This window comes from Haliotis cracherodii, unplaced genomic scaffold (genome assembly GCF_022045235.1).
Source record: "Haliotis cracherodii isolate W230 unplaced genomic scaffold, xgHalCrac1.p SCAF_3, whole genome shotgun sequence".
NCBI lineage: Eukaryota > Metazoa > Mollusca > Gastropoda > Lepetellida > Haliotidae > Haliotis > Haliotis cracherodii.
Window position 1 is genome coordinate 24,276,224 of NW_027266286.1, and position 21,095 is coordinate 24,297,318.

The 21,095-nt window shown below is 40.3% G+C and overlaps 1 protein-coding gene across 1 annotated transcript; it reads right to left on the reverse strand.

Annotated features, from left to right (window-relative positions):
- Positions 1 to 1,711: 1,711 nt before the first annotated feature.
- LOC139474472 (multidrug resistance-associated protein 1-like) lies at positions 1,712 to 20,028 on the reverse strand. The gene is made up of 30 exons (XM_071257509.1): positions 19,996 to 20,028; positions 18,706 to 18,882; positions 17,539 to 17,658; positions 16,691 to 16,819; positions 15,287 to 15,406; positions 14,406 to 14,467; positions 13,785 to 13,919; positions 12,726 to 12,989; positions 11,915 to 12,092; positions 11,152 to 11,472; positions 10,815 to 10,952; positions 10,051 to 10,197; positions 9,846 to 9,930; positions 9,418 to 9,484; positions 9,121 to 9,247; positions 8,844 to 9,020; positions 8,409 to 8,576; positions 7,971 to 8,157; positions 7,574 to 7,640; positions 6,796 to 6,907; positions 6,334 to 6,571; positions 5,747 to 6,057; positions 5,106 to 5,305; positions 4,422 to 4,548; positions 3,781 to 3,882; positions 3,499 to 3,645; positions 2,698 to 2,856; positions 2,291 to 2,457; positions 1,948 to 2,142; positions 1,712 to 1,836 (listed from the first exon to the last, which is right to left on the reverse strand). Exons 1-30 carry the CDS (start codon positions 20,026 to 20,028, stop codon positions 1,722 to 1,724), a joined length of 4,575 nt encoding a protein of 1,524 aa, XP_071113610.1. The 3' UTR covers positions 1,712 to 1,721.
- Positions 20,029 to 21,095: the final 1,067 nt, after the last annotated feature.

The following is a 21,095-nucleotide window of genomic DNA, read 5'->3' on the forward strand; positions in this document are numbered from 1 at the left end:
TCTGAAATCTTATATTACACAGTATCCTTCTTGACTCTAAAAATAAAGAAATTCCCAATGCTGATTAGAGCTAGCTTGAGCTGTCTAGACTTGCTTTTGTATGCAATTCTAGATATATTTTTTTTATAAAATAAATATATTCCATGGTCATGGTGCAGGACTAAGCGTTAGCCCGCTTGTGGAGTTTTCTATCACTATCACTAGTACCACGTGCAAAGCAGAGAGGGCGAGAGTGAGTTCGGTTTTGTGAGTTGGGTTTAACGCCGCTTTCATCAATATTCCAACAATATTACGGCGGGTAAACTGGAATTGTCGCCCATGTGGAGAACTGAACTCGGCTCTTCGGATTGACGAGAGAACGATTTTACAAGTAGGCTATCACCACCGTTTCTGTCATACACGAACTTCAAGAAACACTCGCAGAGATAGTGTCAACCTTGTCGTCACTGCAATAAAATGGAAACTTTTTCCATATGGAAGTATAATGTTTCAGTTGTTGTAAGTGAATGTTTTCAGTAAACAATGAGCAGCAGTACAACCTCTGCGTGAGTGAAGACATTTTAATAAGAAACACTTGATCAGTTTACAGCAAAATTATCTTCACCCTTTCTTACCTTTTTCTTAACGTTATTTACGAAGCGTTGGTACTTAGATGTTAATAAGTAAAAGCGACAAATCCTTTTCCATTGTACGATTGCGACCATATCATAAGCATGTTTATGAATAACCATCAGATACTGATCATACCAGGTCTCCCACCGTCTCAACACTTACAAGTATACAGCAATATTTCAATAGGACAGGTTATGATGTGTGTGTGTGTGTGTGTGTGTGTGTGTGTGTGTGTGTGTGTGTGTGTGCGTGTGTGTGTGTGTGTGTCTGTGTGTGTGTGTGTTTGTGTTTGTGTGTGTGTGTGTGTGTGTGTGTGATTTTTGTGGCGGTGGGGAATCAGTGTGTGTGTGCGTGCATGCGTGCGTGTGTGTGTCAGCCGGGGATTGAGCATTTGGTGAAAGAGTGTCGAGTGCTGCCTTCTCCAGAATGCTTTGGTAACCCTTGAGGTTACATGGGCATGGCAGACTTGAACGTTCAGGTCCCTGTATGGGACGGTTTCTTTAGACGGATGGTTGTATCCATATAAGAGCGACTATAAATAGGCGATTCGAGACCCTTTAAAACCTCTGATCTACTTGCCAAGTGCGGTTTGGATACTTTATTTGGATACACAGAGTTCCCACCAGCTTCAAAGACTATTCTGGATTCACAGACATTCAGACTGGTTTCTGAGATAAACCCGTTTAACTTGGAATTCTCCTCGTAACAACATCATCTTGTTATGATGCGTTAAATTTTAAAGTCCTCTACCTCTATTATAAAAGTTTTCCTCAGGCCTTGAATGGTGTAGCTCTTGAGCAAGCTTTTGAGCAAGCTAGAGTCCAATGTCGCTCTTTGAAATTTTCGTAGAAAGAGCATGATCATTTGTATCTAAAACGCTAGAGCTGCTGGAATATTGCTCAACATAAACGGAAATTCAACTTATGCAAAGCGGAAGTCTCCCTCTTGTCATATAGTCTTGTGGCCTGGAAAGCTTTGTCACTCTAAATCTTTATGCATAAATCTAAATATGAAAAAGAGGAGGCGGTTTCACAGGTCTCTTTTATTTTTAATTCTGTGAACTACTTTAAATAACCAATATACAGTATATAAAGCCCAATGGTTTTGTACTATGAGGTCAACCCTGCAGCCTTAGCCATGTTGTAGAAGATGCTGTCAGGCTGTTGCAACAGGGAGGAGGGTGTGTCAAACTCACACACACAGCCGTTGTCCAAGACTAGGATTCTGCAAGCAAAAACAATTCAGTTCAATTATTATTTACAAAAATTCGTCATTTTAATATGGATTTATACACATAAATTCTTCAATGATTACAAAGAAATGGAAAGCATATACCTGTCACAGTCCATGACCGTGTTGAGTCTGTGGGCGATGGTCAGCACCGTGCATTCCTTGAACTCTGACCTGATGGTCTGCTGGATCAGGTCATCTGTTTCCATGTCAACGGCAGCTGTAGCCTCGTCCAGTACCAGGATCCTGGTCTTCTTCAGAAGAGCTCTGGCCAGACACAAGAGCTGTCGCTGACCGACACTGAAATATGCCAGAAAGGTAACCCACATGTTGGCAAGTTATAGGGTTATGGTTGTGCCGATATATATTTAGTACTAACAAATTAAAATGTACAGTAGTAGTACTTTGAAAGGAACACTATTCAGTGATACAATGTTAAGTCTGGTACCTCATGTTTTCCCCTCCTTCGCTACACTCATGTTCCAGTCCGTCAGGTAGCGTCTCCACAAACGTCTTGAGATGAGCCTGTGCTAGTGCCCGCCAGATCTGATTGTCTGAATACTGGTTGAAGGGGTCAACATTACCTCGCAGACTCCCGGCAAACAATACAGGATCCTGCAAGAGTGTTTCAAAGCATTTCTTCATATTAATCATTCAATAGTTCAAAATGGTTCTCCCGACATGGGTACAATGTGTGAAGCCCATTTCTGGTGTCTCCCGTCAGGATATTGCTGGAATATTGCTAAATGCGGCGTAAGACCTCACTCACTCACTCAAACTGATTATTAATATGAACAATATCATAAGAAATGACAACACGTATGACGCTAATATTGATGACAAGGACACGCTTACCTGAGGTAGTATGGTGAGTTTGCTCCTGAGGTCATGCAGCCCGAGTGTACTGACGTCAACGCCATCTATGTTGATCTCCCCTCCTGCAGCCTCTATCAGCCGGAACAGGGACAGAGTCAGAGAGGACTTCCCAGCTCCCGTCCTGCCAACGATGCCCACCTGGTATGGACAGAATATGTGCACTAGGAACAATTGGTGTTTGTACAAGCAACGGAAGTCTCAGCAATGATTAAGTGTTCATTGTTGGCACACGTTTGAAAGTGTCATTTGTGGAGTGAGAGACTTTGGTAACGTTCATCATTATTGATTCATAGACCACATAACGAGCAGTGAAACAGTGACATGTTAAGTTTAGGATGCTTGTTCTATAGGCCCGACATTTCTAAAACATGTTTCAGAGAGCGTTTCGCGACTCTTGCTAAGGAACTGTTTGATCAAGGGTACACCATTAAAGGACTCAGTGAAGCTTTCCAAAAGTAACTGGTGGACATGTTGAAGACATTTCCGGATGTGACGCCTCGGTGAAGAGAGCGATTCCTTGTTCTGTGTCTTCCTTCTGTGTTTTTCAGGGTGAGCAATATTGACTTGCCATTACGTGTATTTGTGGCGGGTGGGGCGAGGTGTGCTCGCCTTTTTGTAAGCGCCTGGTGTCCTCGCTGTTTGAGGGTGATTCGTAGGCGCATGCTCATGATGTGGTCGGAATAGTGCAGTCGACGGCGGGGGTTTCTTGTGGGTAAGATTCTTTATCGCTTTTATTTTTAAAAAACCACAATGGATAAGTAATTATTAACAATAATTTACCTTTTCCCTAGAATGCACAGTGCACGTGATTCCCTTGAGAACAAGATCAAGGCCGTCTCTGTACCGAGTTGAGTAGTCGAGGAACTTCACTACCCCTGAGCCTGGCCAGTCGTGATTTGGACGTTTCTCGGGTATGTCCCATGCTGCCTAGTGTAATTCATACCAAACAAAACATACAATGTCAATCGTGATTAGAAAGATCACGCCAGAATCCTTGAAGATAATACTGAAGACATATTGATATACTGGCATATTAATATGTGATGTGTATTTGACTTTTACCTCTGAATCTATTTCTGTATACTCTTTGACTCTCTCCACGGAAACGATCTGTGTCTCTACTCCTGAAACCAGCTGCACCATCAGGTTCAGGTTAACGGTTATCTGAAGTCAAAGTACCAACCAGCATAAATCCATACACACACAGAGCAGACACATGTACACGGTAGAGCAACAAGCACAAAAGGCACCATTATCATAATCAAAGTGATAACCCCTTTGTTTTGCCACAAGAAACCTCTTCCAAAAGAGAATATTTTGTAAAGAACAACTCATTGCAACAAAGTAATTTTTGGGGACGGCAATTTGTTTTAAACAATCTGAAGCATAATTATTTTTTGTCAAGAATTTTCGGGAACAAATTATTTTTTCGATGGATTCCGACTACATCAGTAGCATGTGTACGTGAATGACTATCAAATAGTGATAATACCAGGTGTTCGAAATAAGGTGAGCCTATCTTGCCCATCGTCACAAACACATGCAAAGGCATGTCAATTGTTCACCTTAAAAAACACAGGAACATATGGTACAATTAAAATTGGGAATTGGATCGGGCATCATTTTTGTCATTGTAAATGAATTTGGAATTAGGCAAATGTCCTCCACATATCTGCCATAAAAGTGTTGTGTGCATGCCATACCTCAATAGCATAGGAGATCGACAAGCCTACAAGACCTCCTGACAGGGTATCACGTGACATGACGGCAAACAGGGAGGCGGCAAGAACGATGATATTTCCGATAATCTCCAGACGTACACCAAGCCATCTGTGAAATACAGACATTGATATAGTGAAACACTTTTCTTTAGAATGAGTTGGTCAAACACCACTCTGTAAAGGAGTTCAGTTACACAGCATATCAGGGCATGTCAGCTTAATGTGAGCGGAAAGCCCGATACGGTTCTTCGACTTTTATCACTTTGGTAACACCCACCAGCAAAGGTATGGTGCTGGCAATACATTGATCATAATCAGTGGGAATCTAGGATTCAAACCTGAGATAATATGATCCTAGCACGCAAACATAACCAACACAATTTGTGCACATATTTTAAAATCTTTTGTGGAAATGAGTTTGGGCATACACAGACATGATTTCGAAACGAGTCCGAGACGACTTCCTGTACAAATCTTATTGTCCGCACAACCACTTACCTAACTAGTGATGCCGTGTTTAATGGTCAGGGTAACTTATCTGATTATAAGCAGTAGTAACACAGTTTGCAGTTGGGAATGGCTTCAGTGGCCTTCATGTGAGAGTATGCCTTGAATGGAAGCTGGCTTCAGACAACGTGATTTCAATAAAACTGTTTTCTCAAATACCTGAGAGCACAAGATGCGTAAAAGGTGAACCTCTGGTTTGTGTCTACCCGGTCTTCGGATTCCTTGATGAACCTCGATTGAGCTTGAAACGATCTGATGACACTGGCCCCTGATAATGTCTCTCCAAAATGGCTGTATATCGGGGATCGAGCTTTGGACTCTAATCGTTTCAGCTGTCGTGAGGTGGTTACGTAGAAGCGCTTTTCAAACAAGATATATTCTTTTATTATGTTAAGAATAATGTATTTATTCGAAATCCGATTTCTTGCAAGATTACCCATTTCTAGTTCACCAAATTATGATAGTGAAATCTATGATATCGCCATGACACTTCCTGTTATGGTATGCGATTCACTGAAGAGGCGAAGGAAAATGTCAAACAGAAAACAACACTTCAAACCGTTCAAAGAGGATTCATGTCGATCCCGAACAAAAAACAAAACTCCGATTGCATTACAAATGTTTAAACCGAGACAGATATATTTTGGTAAGGGCAACAACCAAGGGTAGTTGTGTAGCATCACTATTTGATGGTGATTAATAAACACACGCTCATGATATAGTCGGAATTGTAAAAGCGATTGTGCCTTTGGCACAGATTTCTTATGAATATGTGCAGGGTTTTATATACTTTTATTTACCTGAATAAAGTAGTATAGAATAACCAAGGGAACGACTACGACGAGAAATATGGGCGTGGTGAAGGAGATGACGATGATGCTGCTGAGGACTTGTAACAATGTGTTGATGGCGTACTCCACCGTACTCGGCATGCTGGTGTCGATGGTGTCAATATCCTGGGAGAACCTGTTGACAATCCTGCCTGTAGGCGTGGTGTCAAAGAAGGACAGTGGTGCTTTCATAACATTCCTCAGCATGTTCAAGTGGAGAATACCGGAAGCTCTGACCGTCCTTAAGTTCCACAGAAAGGCAAATATCATGATGAAAACAGCTGTAAATAAAATATAGAAACTCAAATTGAAAATACCTCAACAGTAACTTCGATCTAAATATATATTACGTTTGATATTGGCATAAAACAATTATTAGATTAGGCAAAATAGGTTAATATTTCTCCAAAACGATTTTGAATAATTAGTCAACATAATAAAATATATCCATATTTAATAACAATATATAACACATGAGCCTGATAAAAGTATCCGAACAGTAAACGAACACAAATACAATATTTTCATTAGACATGTAGCTTGCAGTCAAGTCTTACTTTGAGCTACACCCAAGACACCATAGACTCCAAGATAGTAATTGTTCTTCTCCAGTCGTCCTGAGCTATTGGAAGGGAGAAGGGTTAGGTTGTTGAGGGATGTGTCGTCAGTCCATTTGCTAAGCCATGAAGCTGACATTACCGACATTGCTTGAAATAACGCGTACATGATGAGAGAGAACACCACAGTCCAAAGGCCTATAGCTCTGCCGTATGCCAGAAACACATTCAATGTCACCTGGAACAAGATGATGGTTACTCAATTCAGTGGTAATACAATCGTAGTCTACTGAATCAATGAAGCCCCTGAAAAATAATAAACATTTGTATATTTTCATATGATAAAAACAACTGACAGGATAAAACATTTATAAGGATATATTGTAAAGTAAAAGAAATAGGTATATATACAGTATTTAAAAACATTATTGTGAGACCATCAGAGGATATACTTGTTCAGACCTTGCCTGTCTCCACTTTTTCCTCCTCAATCAGTTTACTGCTCTCGCTCACAGGTTCTTTCTCCTTCAGTAGTTCGACTTGTTTGAGCTCTGTGCTCATTGTCAGGGACTTCCTGTGACACATGCATGTTAAACAAACCAACATAACATACGTTTAACTTCTTTCAGCGGCCTTTGGAAGTTGGTATGATGAACAAGGGAGATAGTACAATGGACATAAACAAATAATCAAGTGATAACGATGTTAGTATCTACACCGAAACGTCCATTCATTGTCGTAAAGAAATTGTATGTCCATAGAACTATCTCCCTTGTTCAACATACGTTCAGGTGGAAATACTGGTAAATACATTCGCCTCAGATTAGGTAGATTTGATAATGCTGCACTTTAATGTCAGTATGATAAATAGAACATGCTAATTTGACTTATCATCTTCAATTTTTGCAACCTTTAGAATTTGTTTTTCAAAATTGTGATTTTTCACTGAAATCATTATTCCTTGATCCATGGTGCCAAAAATGCTCTCATCAACATGTCCTTTTGAAATATTGTTGTATACTTGTAAGCGTTCAGCCGAGCCGGTGGGACAGCATACGCTCACCGATGTGAACACCTGGTATTGTCAGTATTTGATAGTGATTCATAAACATGTTTTTGACATTGTCAGAATCGTATAATAGAACTTTCTTATTATCATGGAAAGAGTCTCATTGCTTTTAGGTTCTAAGTTTCATAATTATGCACGACGATTAGCTCTGATGAAGTGGTACTAACTTACATTAATGTTACACTCGCTTCGTCAGTCTCCTCCAGTCGTTGGAAAACCTTTTTCTCTATTTCAGTAACTGTTTGACAAATAATGTCAATGTTAGGTTCTTGAAATCTTTTATGAAGTTAAAGTTTGTATCATCAGATTATCAGAGTTACTCGGGTAGTATAGTGGTTAAAGCGTTCGCTCGTCACGCCGAAGACCCGGGTTCGATTCCCGAAATGGGTACAATGTGTGAAGCCCATTTCTGGTGTCCCCCGCCGTGATATTGCTTAAAAACGGCATAAAACCATACTCACTCACTCACTACTCTGTAAAACAATTCAATTTCAAATATATATCCCATAAACTGATTACTAGTATTTGATAACAAACACACAGATTACTTGTGAAATGCTCAACCTACATTCGGGATCACTGACATCGGAATCATGACTCTCAAAAAGATTTTTCTGTAGGAACTGCGCAAAGGGTCCGTTTTGGTGAAGAAGCTGGTCATATGTCCCTGTCTCTGATATCTGACCATTGGTCATCACATGGATGGAGTCGACCTCTGGGAGCCAGTGGATGCCGTGAGTCACCAAGACACGCGTCTGGATGGTTTAGGTGAAAGTCATTATTGCATTTGTAGCAGATCATAATGAATAGGAAAGTAAATGAGTATCGTTTTATGCTGCTTTTAGTATCATTCTTGAAATAGCAAGGCAGATGACACCAGAGTGAACCCCGTTTATAGCTTCGCATACAAATGGTAATCAAGAAAAATATGACATTAGTTTTACATGTACGTATGTATGTATGACTGATTTTACACATTTACATATATAGAACAGAACGTTCCTACCTTGCCTGCAAGCAACCCGTTTCGACTTAGGACCTTGTCAAAGATGTGTTTCCCCACATGACTGTCGACAGCACTGAGTGGATCATCCAACAAATAGATGTCATCATTGTTGTACACAGCTCTGGCTAGAGACACTCTCTGCTTCTGTCCTCCACTCAAGTTGATACCCTATAGCAATAATACACTTTCAGATTATTCTAGTTCCTCTCTTCATTTTGCCCTTTTTATATACCAACGACAAAGGTCAAGGTGATTGAATTACCGGGGCTGGTTTTATTCTGTAGTTTGCTTTCCCTCCTAAATGAAGACGCTTTGGTAGCCGGTTGTGATGAATTGTTCGGGTTCTACAACTCGCGGTTAAATAAGAATTGAGAGTGGTTATAAACATATAATACTGACGGCCTATTCTATTCTAGAATACACACAAGTACTCACTCTCTCTCCAATCTCTGTCATATCACCAGCTGGTAACATCTCCAAATCTGGAGTCAGAGCACAGCACTCTACCACTTTGTCGTACCACTGTCTGTCCAGGGGCTTCCCGAAGAGGATGTTGTTCTGCAGGGTGTCGTTCTGGATCCATGCAATCTGTGGCACGTAAGCCACGTGACTCTGCCAGGAAATAACCACAACTTAGCATGAGTGTATCAGGGCTAGGATAAACAAAATTCCTTTAGTCCAACACTACAGCAGTATAAAAGAAAATAGAAACCTTGAGACTGACATGACCGTCGACCTTGCTCATCTCGCCCAATACTGCAGATACAAGTGAAGATTTTCCCGATCCAACTTGACCTACGACAGCTGCAAGCTGACCTTCGTTAACAGTCAAGTTGATGCTGAAAGAATAATTTTCGTTTAGCTTTAGATTATGACAGCTGAAAATATTCATATGTCTGTTTTAGTTCTGAGTAGGAGTATGTAATTATATTTGAGAAAATCATAGGCGAACAATCGAGTATGGTAGCGTCAATTGATTGTTATACATGTACGTATATGGTGTATTTACTTTGTGAGAGCTGGTCCTTGTTCAGAAGTCCACTGAAAACATCCGTCTGTAATCTTCAGTGCAGGATCTGTTTGTTATAATGTTTATTGGCATGGACATATATTTTTAACTAAATATACATGCATTGTCCTTATGGTTCAAGATGGGCAGTGAACAAAGAAGAATAAAACATTGAAAACTTCATGCATCATTTTTCTGGTCATTTTAGCTGAACACACAAGTACATTCACATCTAGAAGGGAGGGGCGTGCAAAGAGGTTTGGACTTAAGTTCGAGACACATTTGGTGTGCCACGTACTGTTTCAATGCATATATAATAGGGGTTCTAAAGGATCCATTTTGTCAGCCGGTTGTAAAGCCAGTTGAGGCCAAGTTATTTCTTATCAGTATTTTTGTTATTATTATTCAATGGCATAACCATTACATACACTGTGTGGAGTTCCACAGGATCTGTGTATCGTCCAAATCTTCTGTATTGAGGAACTTGTTTATTCTCCTAAGCGACACAATAGCCTGAAATTGTAAAACAGATTATAATGAAACGGTGATCGGGTCAGCCGTAATAGTGCTTCTATTATTACTGTTTGTACAATATATGAAAACACTTTCAAAAAGGTCCAGAATGTCAAATACCTGAACTAAACGTGAGAAGAAAGAAGGCAAACAGACGACCGCTTGTCTGACGATGCCTAAGAGTGACACGGTGGTAAAGACGACATCTGATCGAAGATAGTGATCTTCAGATATGAAGATATATGTCGTGAACGTTGCTAGCAGTACCTAAAATATACAAAATATTCAAAAGGTTCAGTATAAGCACAATGATGAACAAAACATTCGAGGCAAATGTAAATAGTGATCACACATGTCCTACACCAAATGTGATTGACAAACAAACTTTGATTTACATGATCTGACTTCAGTGAGGTATGACAGATGTCATCAGTTGTGTTGTAGTGGCCCTTGCCTAATTTGGCTAACCAAGGTATGGATCAACACATTTGAAAACCTTTTTAAACTTATTCACAGGTTCACAAGCTGGATATAACGTGTGTAATGCATTATTCACTCATTGACTATTGTCATTGGATAAATATAAAAAAGACGCAAAGCAATTTTGATACAGGAAACGTAGGTTATTACTGCACGTCGCATTCAAAATTATTGCACTTATACACGCGTGTATGTGTGTGTGTGTGTGTGTGTGTGTGTGTGTGTGTGTGTGTGTGTCTGCTTGTACTAGTACTAGGCCGGACTAAGCCGACCAATCGTTGTTTTAGCCCCTTACTGCAGAGAGCACCAGGCAGTACCATCTTTTACGATGTAGGGCTTTCTTTACATGGTATCGCTCATGAAATACTGCAGGAGTTTGTTGTAACGATAGTTGCTTGACATACGAGGTAGGGAATCAGGGTCCAGGAGAAGGTGGTGAAAACCTCCATGAGGGAGATCTTCCATAGAATATGCAGTTCCTGCTTCCGGATTTCAAGGATCCTCTCTTGGAATGACGGTTCCCAGGCATATAGTTTTAGAATCTGGAACAACAGGGAAACATGCAAGTTCATTGCTTTTAGACTCTCAAAAACCACAGAGCAGTCCGCAAAGTAATGACTTGAAATTCTGAGACTGGCCCATTTGAAACAGAGTAGAAAACAGTATCTTTATATCATTGGAATAAAGTCGACTGCAGCAGTCACTCCCGCCTGATTTGTGACGCAACACTATTTATCCTACCTTTATTCCACTTAGTACTTCATTCATGATCTTCATCCTCTTGTCCTTCTGTTTCATCAGTTCAGCTTGATACTTCTTCCACTTTAATGTGGTAACAGTGGTGACGGGCAACGACACAAATAACACTGCCATCCCAGCGATAATGGAGACTCCCAGAGACTGGTACAAGAGATACAGGGCAATGGCATTTTTTAGAGGATGCGCCCACGCTTCCCAAGCCCAGAATATGAACGTGCGCAAATGTTCTACGTCCACAGACATCAGATTCACAATTTCCCCAGTTGTCGATTTTTTCTTGGCCTTGTTGCTCATCCTCAAAGACTGATGTTTATGAAAACGGAAGGTTTTACATGTGTCATTAGTGAGTCAGTGAGATAGTTTAACGCCCTTGGAACACTATATTCAGTCACAACTTGGCGTACCAGTTTTGTGTGGGAAGAAGAAATTGACGCAGGTCTTAGTAGTTTACCACTCAAATCAACAAGTAGAGATGTGGAGCTGACAACACTAGAAACAGTCAGGTTGAACCAAGATTCGAAGCCACGATCAGAGGTTTCTGGCATGCCTAAATGATGCAACTCTGCACATCAAATTGCGGCGACTTTGACGAATGGGTCACCCGTGTCCCCAAACCATATGCATGTGTATTGACAGTATACGATTAGAAATGTAAGGAAGAGTATGTTTTAGAACACTACATAATCAAAATAAGCTACACGGGATTAAAATTACACATGGAATTGTATTCAATTAGGAATTATACCTTTCTGTAGATTGCAGATATGGTGACAGCAGCGATCCGCACTGCCACCTTTCTCCCTTGGTGCCAGTTGGCTTGAGAAAATGCTGTCTGTGTTAAAGTTGCGACAGAGAGGATGGCACACAACGCATACCCTTTCCACGTGGGTATTGTCCCATCTGTTGTGAAGTTAACAAGGAGGCTGTAATAAATACTTATCAATGTGAGAGTGTTTCTCCATGGGTCCGACCATTTGGTAATCAGGGTGGTGTTGTTCTGGCATTATTATTTGAGCAGAAATCGTTTACATAACTTGCAGGATGTTCTGAAAAATACTTTTAGTTCCAAAACATTTTTTTTGTTTCGTCTTACGAAGATGAAATGTATGTTTTGAAGCTCTACGTGAACAACATATTATGGGACAGTTTTAGGGTATATATAAAAAATATGTACAGGAAAACTGTAGGCATGAAACGTACTAAATAGAAAATGCAATAGTTACCAACGATGATGCATTGTTTGGCTTCAACATCTCCCGGAATAGCAACACATCAGAACACTGAGTTGAAGTTTCTTATGTACTCATTTTTAAATGTCTCATATAGGTTTCAATTTCAGTTTGACATAAGCGAGGGAGTCACATTTTATGCTGCACTCAGCAGTAAAACCTTTATCTCAAGGTTGCTAGGACAACCTGGAAACTCTATCTGGTGCATACGCATTTCTTTAAGTTGTGTGTGAAAGCATCCTTTGTTTGATCTTTACTGTTTCATTCTTACAAATCATCACACAAAGCAATGGTTGATCAAATAACAACTACAATAGCAATACATACCCGAGTATCACAGGACTAGCAAACTTAATCATATCGCTCACAAGTCTCCATAGGTGAAACTGTATCATATCAAACCAGAAAGTTCTCCACAATGTCACTGTTAGAGACAATTTGTGACAATTAGACGTCAAATCCTCTTCTGTCAACTTCGTCGGATTTTTCTTCACTAACAAAGGAGGCTTTTCTTCAGCAGCATCCAGACTGAGGGAGTCGTTACGTGTTTTAGAATATAACACTTTCTTGTCTCTGTCTCTCGCGTCAGTCCTATAAACAAAACTTAAGGACATACATATTTTGCCATCCAGTTACAGTTATCAGTTACGAAATTAACCCTGGGTGAAGTAGATTATAATATATATCCTAAAAAAGGGTGAGTGAGTTGGGTTTAACACCACTTTTAACAATATTCCAGTTATATCGTGGCATGTCAGCTTAATGTGGGAGGAAAGCCTGAAGTGATGAAGGTCTCAGACGTTTACCAATTTGATGAAACCCACGAACACAGGTATAGTGCTGACAAACCTAAAAACATAATCGGGGCAAACCAAAGCTTTGATGAAGTCACAGAATCAATCTCTTGAACGCCTTTTGTTTTTTCAGGGGGATAATAAAATACTATAACCCAAGGGCACGAATATAGGTGAAATTATTTTCAGTAATTCTCACTGAGCATTATAACAATTGTTCCATTGTTTTCACATGAGCGTTGCAAATAAGTGAAGATGCCGTCCTCAATTATTCATGACGTCGTGATTATGTGGCGTCGTTCGACCAATAGACAACTGAGTGAATGTCTCCATTTTAAAACAGGAAACCAACATGTTTCCACAATATCTTAGAACAAATATAATGTGTAATATAAAAGATAACCTACTCGCAACTCAGAATTGGGGATGTTTTGTCCCTTGATAACCTCGCGATAACGTATATAAAATTAATTTGGAACAGATAATCCGTAAATGCTCGCTGTTGTAGTTCAGGCTCTTATAGTTTGGGTATGGTTGTCACTGTCCAAAGATAGTAACTTTTCAGTGGAATGAAATAGAAGGAAATGATTACCTTCTCTTGGACTTGTTTATCTCTTTGACCCATTGTGGCAGAAACCGCGTTACAGTATGGGCCGATGATTCATCCGGATGAATACCATAGACGTCTGTTTCTGTCAAAGCCTTCCGATATCCCCTCTGTAATAAGCTATCATAAAATTCACAAATGTCAGTTTTCATCTTCGTATGTGATTGAATACAGGAGATGTGTAAGGCAAACGATTTGTATTCTGCTGGTAATATATCTTCCACCAAACGAGCTGAAACTATAGAATAACAGTTTAGTTATTTGAAAGAGCCCCTCATTAGAGTGGGTAAGGAAAACGTATCTATTTAGTCATGTCATGGCGTTCAGGTTAATGTAGCAGACAACTCATTTCCCCTCGATATTTGACACATTTCACAAAGTATTCTGACAAATTTGATTGTTATTTGTCAGTATCTAGACTAGATAATCACTCCCCGAGAGACTGGGACCACAAGAGTTTTGCTTTCCTTGGTCTCCCTTATCTTCCTTGACAAACCCAAGCATAACCAAAGTCATGTTTTGTCCCACACATAATACACTTAATTATCACCGAATACATTATTGTATGAAGGTAATTACTGCATATATCAAGTAATGTTGTGTGACCTGTTCATCCACCAAAAGGTAATCCTTGAGAGAAAGGAAGCACTGAGTTCAGGACACGGTGTCTGAAAGTAAGCAATAATGATAGATTTGAAAATTGTCCAAAGTACCTTTTGTTTTGTTTGTTTGTGGTTTACGCCACGGTTAGCAATATTCCTGTATTATTATAATGGCCGTAAATAACCGAGTCTGAACCAGACAATTCAGTTATTGACATCAGGTTTGGTTGTTTCTTTGTTTGTTGTTTGTTGTTTAACGCCGCACTCAGCAATATTCAAGCTATATGACTGCGTCTGTAAAATAATCGAGTCTGGACCAGACAATCCAGTGACTGACATCATGAGCATCGATCCACGCGATTGGGATCGATGACATGTATCAACCAAGTCAGTGAGCCTGACCACCAAATTCCGTCAGTCGCCTTTTACGACAAGCATAGTCGCCTTTCACGGCAAGTATGGGTTGCAGAAGACATCAGGAGCATCGATATATGCAATTGAGATATGGTGAGATGCATGATTCCGTTAGTTGCCTCTTATGACCAATATGGTTTGCTGAAAGACAGTTCTAACACGGATCTTCAAAGTGTTTTTATGTATCTTCTACTTGACATAATATTATTACCGTGTCCCGTCAGACTTCAAACATTGGTGACACTCTAATGAGTCTGGTGCAATGAGAAATCTAAATAATTCATTGAACGTTACTTTTTTGGTCATGATACAGTCGGAATCGTGCAACCAACCATATTTCTTCTGGATATGGGAGGGTTGTGTCTTTTTAATTGATATGTGAACACACTTAGATGACAAGAGACGCGTTCAGGGGAATAACAGCTATGTACGAACATGGATTAGAAAGGTGCCTGATATTACAGGTCATACCTTGTCCTGGAAAGTCCCTTCTGAAGACGTCTCTGCACAACAGCTCAGGACCAGCTCTAACAATACTAGCCCATAGCATATGTAGAAAGTTACAACTTTAAGGATGTTTTGCTCGAATTGCTGAAACAGGGAAAGTTTAGATCTTAAACCCTGATCAAACGACATTTGATTCATGTGACGCTCTTTGAAGTCTTCTTAGAAAGAGCCTGTTCGATTGTACCTTCAAAATTGTGTTTAAATGTTTGTTTGTTGTTTAACGCCGCTCTCCGCAATATTCCAGCTATATGACGGCGGTCTGTAAATAATCGAGTTTGGACCAGACAATCTAGTGATTAATATCATGAGCATCGCTCCATGCATCAACCAAGTCAGCGAGCCTGACCACCCGATACCGTTAGTCGCCTCTTACGACAAGCATAGTCGCCAAACATTGGTTGCTGAAGACCTGATCTACCCCGGATTTTCACGGGGCTAAAAATTGTGAAATGTAGACACCAAAGATGTTGGAATATAGCTCGAAGTTGACTATTGGAACGTTGACGTCGTCCCTCTTGTCATACTGACAAGATAGTTTTTGTCCCTCTTAAACTTTATGCATATATTTAAATATGTTAGAGATGAGGTGGTCTCACCATGCCAGTCTCCTTTATTCTAGTTCCGGTGGGTAAGTCAGTGGAATGGAATTGGCTACTTGACCATTATTGAACGATATCAGATCATCAATACACAAGAAGCTTAAGAAAACCGTCTTGGTCAGATTCCGTTATTTGACTGTATAAATCGGAGCAGATATTCCTATTTATATTAATGGTATCAAGCAAGAGAATAATCAGGCTTAATAAGCTACGGAAACATATGCCATTGGGCGTAATAAGCAAAACAGCGGTGAAACTGATATGAATGAAAATCGGTCATGACACCGCATGTCCTTCCCTATCAGTAGTACTCGCCACTCACACAATCTGCACAAAAAAGAAAGTGTTTGTTTGTAGCCTGACGGGCAACAGCAGTACTCCTGGAATACGACTGTGGCCTGTAAACAATCGAGTCCTGACCAGACAATCCAGTGACAGGATAACGCATTTACTGATGTTGTTAAAACAATAGGTTAATTTTGAAGTACGTCTTCTGTGTACAAGTGCCGATATTCTCGTGCCCTGGTGCAAGCATTGGTTGCTGAAGGCCTATTCTCTACCCGGATATTCACGGGTCTATGGAGCTTTGTAATCCAGTACAAATGGGGAGGAATGGTCATGTCTTCAGGTCATGTGGTCATAGCACAAATGCGTGGTTTTGGTTCTTCCTCAGTTTACATACTGGACTGTAGTGATGCTTACATGTTATACATGTTTACTGATATGTCTAATCAGTCACTAATTTAGTATGATTGTTTCTTTGAGCTACCTTCTCGAAGACGATGGAGTAGAAGGGGGCGATGCCAGCCACTGTCAGCAGCAGCCAGAAGGTGAACATCACCCCGGAAGTGATGAGGCCTTTCTTCCTCTCCAGGAGCAGCAGCAACATAGCACACAGCTGAAATAAGACACCGTTAAGAAGTTTAATTGCTTTAGTTATTGTTTTTGTAATTTAATTGCCATTGCACCAAGGATGTTACATATTATGGTCACTATGTGATTGCAGGCATGAGGGTGCGATAGTATTACATCGAATTATTACTGGGACGAGTAATCAAGCCATTTGGAACCGACGGAGTCAAAACTTCACGGCATGGAATACTCAAAAACACCGGCAACTCTGAAAACACAGATAGTTTATTGACAAAATACAAAAGCTATCAGTCCTTTTTGGCAACATGTTCTCCATAAGTGAGACAGATATGAGGTAATTGGAAAGATTAGACGTCAAGCTGGAATGTCATTACGTCATTATACAGTAGATGGCGTCATATGCTTCTGTGATAACTGACCCCCACCTGTTTGAACAGTTACATCACTGTGTGTCAGCCTAATATATTAGCTCGAGGTAAGACTCAAGTGAGGCAGACTCAAGTGAGGAACCTTTACCACCCTGGTACACTGCCCATGAACCAAGAAACGTAAGCAGGGTGAATAAAGATTCGAACACACGAACACAGGTGTCTGGTACGCCTGAGCGACGCAAATCTGCACCTAGATAATTAAGCCAACCTGGAACCCAAGATCAGTGAAGGTAAATAAAGTATGATATTTTTATCAAAATACTTCTACTCCTACTGTATGGACAAAGATCTGGAGTAATGTTTTTTATCTTACAAAGGTAACTGCCTGGACTGCAGGTGCGATGAAGAAAGCAGAGAAGTTGGTTGTGTTGTAGCTGTCGGCAGCGTCGATCAGTTGTACGACAGATAGTATGACGAGGCACGAGCATATGATCTGAAATTCAACATAAAAAAGAACGTTTCTAAAGAATGCCTACAAAAGAATGTCATTTCACTTACAGCAGTCACACATTTTTGTTTTTTGTTGCAGCCAAAGCGTTATCAGATTAATCTCAGATGTAGATGCGGAAGGAGAGTGAATTTCACAGAATAGAACAATCTTCCAGATTCACTGCTACATATTTAATTCATTTGGAAAAGTGGGCATACACCTATCATATAGCAACCTGCATACGGTAGTCCAGTTGAACAAGTATTTGTTATAATGAAAACAATATAAGATAATACATCTTCATTTCCAAGGGGGTAGTTGACTACAAGAGTTGCCCATGTGTGGTCATGTTTGTTTTCTTCATTTTTAGGGGCTGAGATTGTTTTCTTCTTAAAAGAGAGCTGAAATTTTTCAACCAATGAAGAGAATGTTAATTTTTCTCACTATTCGCAAACACATAATAACTGTACAGATGTAGGTAATTTTGAGACAGAACGTTGAAAATAGAAGTATAATAAAGCATTTGTATACTACGAAAGACTATATTTTACAACAACATGTGCAGTAAAACACAGTGGAAAGTTTCCTTCAAATTGACAGAAAACTGGTCACCTTTGTACTCAGAGCTACTGGAAGAATGTACCTTTCAGTTACTAAGATTGTGGACAATGATGGACATGAATGACATAAATTTTGATGTAAACTGATGAACAAAACAAACGTTACCAAACTGAAAGTTGGACACGTTCAGGTCCGTAGGGATTCCTGGTCGTGCTCCGACGACATTGATTATTTGTCATAATATCTGTCATTGGCTTGTTTTTTCCGCACTGCATAAATTTTAAGCTAGAATATTGCTGAGGAACAAACATATTAATATTAATATGGCTATATCATAAAGTATCGACCAGGCCTTTAAAAACAGTTATGTAAACTATAACAACAGGGGACATTACTTGGTCTATACATATATTAAATATTCATCTTACAACTTTATGTTCATTTATATCGTCATAACTTGTAAATTTATTAAAGGGGAGTACACTTTGCCATCTTTGCGACATATTTATGCCTTGATGACAGTGACGTCGGTGTGACGTTCAGGAGGTAGTAGAGATAGAACGGCGACGTCAGCCACAGCCACCCACATGGCACCCACACCAACACCGTGGACTGGAAGCAGTCTGTGAACTGAGGCCATGTGTTGTACCAGGTCAGGTTTGTCTCCTGGAGGAGACAGAAACATCCTGATTACACATTTACCAAGAAGTGGGGGTATTTGTGGTTTTGAAGTTGTATTGTTACCACTAATTCTGGTTGCAGTTGTTAACACATGTATGTAAATAGTAGTAGAAGAAGAAGTAGTAGTAGTAGGTGGTGGTGAGGTGGAAGGGGATTTAACGTCGCCTCCAAGATTATTGCACGTATATAGCGACGTGCGCTTGTGTGTGCTTGTACTAGTCCGGACTGATGCCGATTTATAGTGCTAGCTCACTTAGATACCATGCCGCAGGTTAACATGAATACCCCACTCAGACACAGCATACTGACTCCGAGCCGACCAGTCCTTGTTTTAGCCCGTTAATACCGAGACAGGGTAACAACAAGTACCATCTTCTAACGTCTTTTGGTATGACGCGGCCGGGATTCGAACCCCGTACCTTCCGCTCTCCGCCAACACAGAGGCGGTCTAGTAGTAGTATTAGGTGTAATACTAGTGGTAGTAGTAGTTGTTGTAGTAGTAGTTGATGTACAAGTGGTGGTGGATGTAGTAGTAGTAGTGGTAGTAGTAGTAGTAGTGGTAGTAGTAGTAGTAGTATTCGGTCAGTAGTTCACAGTAGTTATTCACAGTTATTATTGCCTCTGAGTATATGTCCAAAGCTGTTGTCATATGACAAGTGATATGTGATTGTTATCTCTCCCTTTCGTCAGTCAGATGTGACTCATCAAGGTAGATACTACGAGCGGTACAATCAGTGACTCATCTTTGGCAAACATGTTACAATATAAAGACTATAACTAGTTGAACATATTGGTCATACGAATCATGGGTATATCGTTCGTAATAATGAATATAATTATGTATTCAAACAGATACAGTCAAGAAAGTTGGGTTACCGGATAAACAGGGTTTGACAGAACATATACAAAACTATGAAATATGTACATCATTTCACTTAAGAATCGACGTATAACAATTACTTATCAATGGGAAATTAAATTGTACTGTGAACGTGTACATTCTTCATCCCCTATGATACACTTACGTATTATAAGATAGTGAAAGATGAACATAAACTGAAACAGATGCACACACAATAGCTTACATCGACTACTTACCCATACCGGTGTCCCATTACACAGCGAGGCCATTGTGTGTGAGTGTTAAACGGTTGCTACCTGACTGAAGCTATATGTCCATTACTTGTTCTTATCTGCGTGTGACCTGGCATGGCCTCATTTCCCCCTGTGAGTGAGTGAATGAGTGAGTATGGTTTTACGCCGCTTTTAGCAATATTCCAGCAATATCACGGCGGGTAACACCAGAAAAAGGCTTCACACATTGTACCCATGTCGGGAATCGAACCCGGGTCTTCGGCGTGACGAGCGAACGTTTTAACCACTAGGCTCCCCGACCGCCCCTGTGGTCGAAGCGGATCATTGTTTGCTCTTATAAACCTACTGCCAATTTTGCCTGTTGTATTGTAGATGTATTCCTATCTCGTAATAACCTTTTGGGAGATTTTGCTTTTTCCTAGTAAGACCTCATCCAGGGTATGAGTTAATGATAAAACACCCCTCCTCGGTTTTGGTTGAAAATGTAAAATCTCGAGATCGGGAAAAGCCCTCGGGCCTATGACCAGGTTTCACAATTGTCTCGATATAATTATAAGGCGCCAAATGTAAATTGAATTTTGGTTAAAATTAAACTCTTTTGAAATTTATAAGCCATAGAAGTCAATACCCCCTCGGAGGCGTGTATTCTCCTGTACACATCAAGCTCCCCATAGCTATAGCCCCTTTCCCGAAGTCCTCTTGCGGCAGGGTTTGGTTTGGTTTGTTGTTTAACGCCGCACTCAGCAATATTCCAACTATATGACGGCGGTCTGTAAATAATCGAGTCTGGACCAGACAATCCCGTGATTGACAACATGAGCATCGATCCAAGCAATTGAGACCGATGACATGCATCAACCAAGTCAGCGAGCCTGACCACCCGATCCCGTTAGTCGCCTTTTACGACAAGCATAGTCGCCTTTTACGGCACGCATGGGTTGCTGAGGACTCTTGCGGCAGGGAAAGGCCGTTTCCGTCACAGCTCCCATATGCCGACAGTAGCATAGATCCAGCATGTTTAATAGGGAGGGGTCCAAAATATGAAAAACCTGTCTCAGATAATTTTCCGCCTACAGCATACTACATTGGGGTGGGGTGGGGTG

What these genes read in the sequence shown, in the direction of transcription:
- LOC139474472 (XM_071257509.1), bottom strand. Translation starts at nt 20,028, where the DNA reads ATGGCCTCGCTGTGTAATGGGACACCGGTATGG. An exon ending in CCTGTGGAACTCCACACAGT is followed by an intron (nt 9,485 to 9,845) that starts GTATGTAATGGT and finishes TATAACAAACAG; the next exon opens with ATCCTGCACTGAAGATTACA. An exon ending in TGACAGAGATTGGAGAGAGA is followed by an intron (nt 8,577 to 8,843) that starts GTGAGTACTTGT and finishes TTATTGCTATAG; the next exon opens with GGTATCAACTTGAGTGGAGG.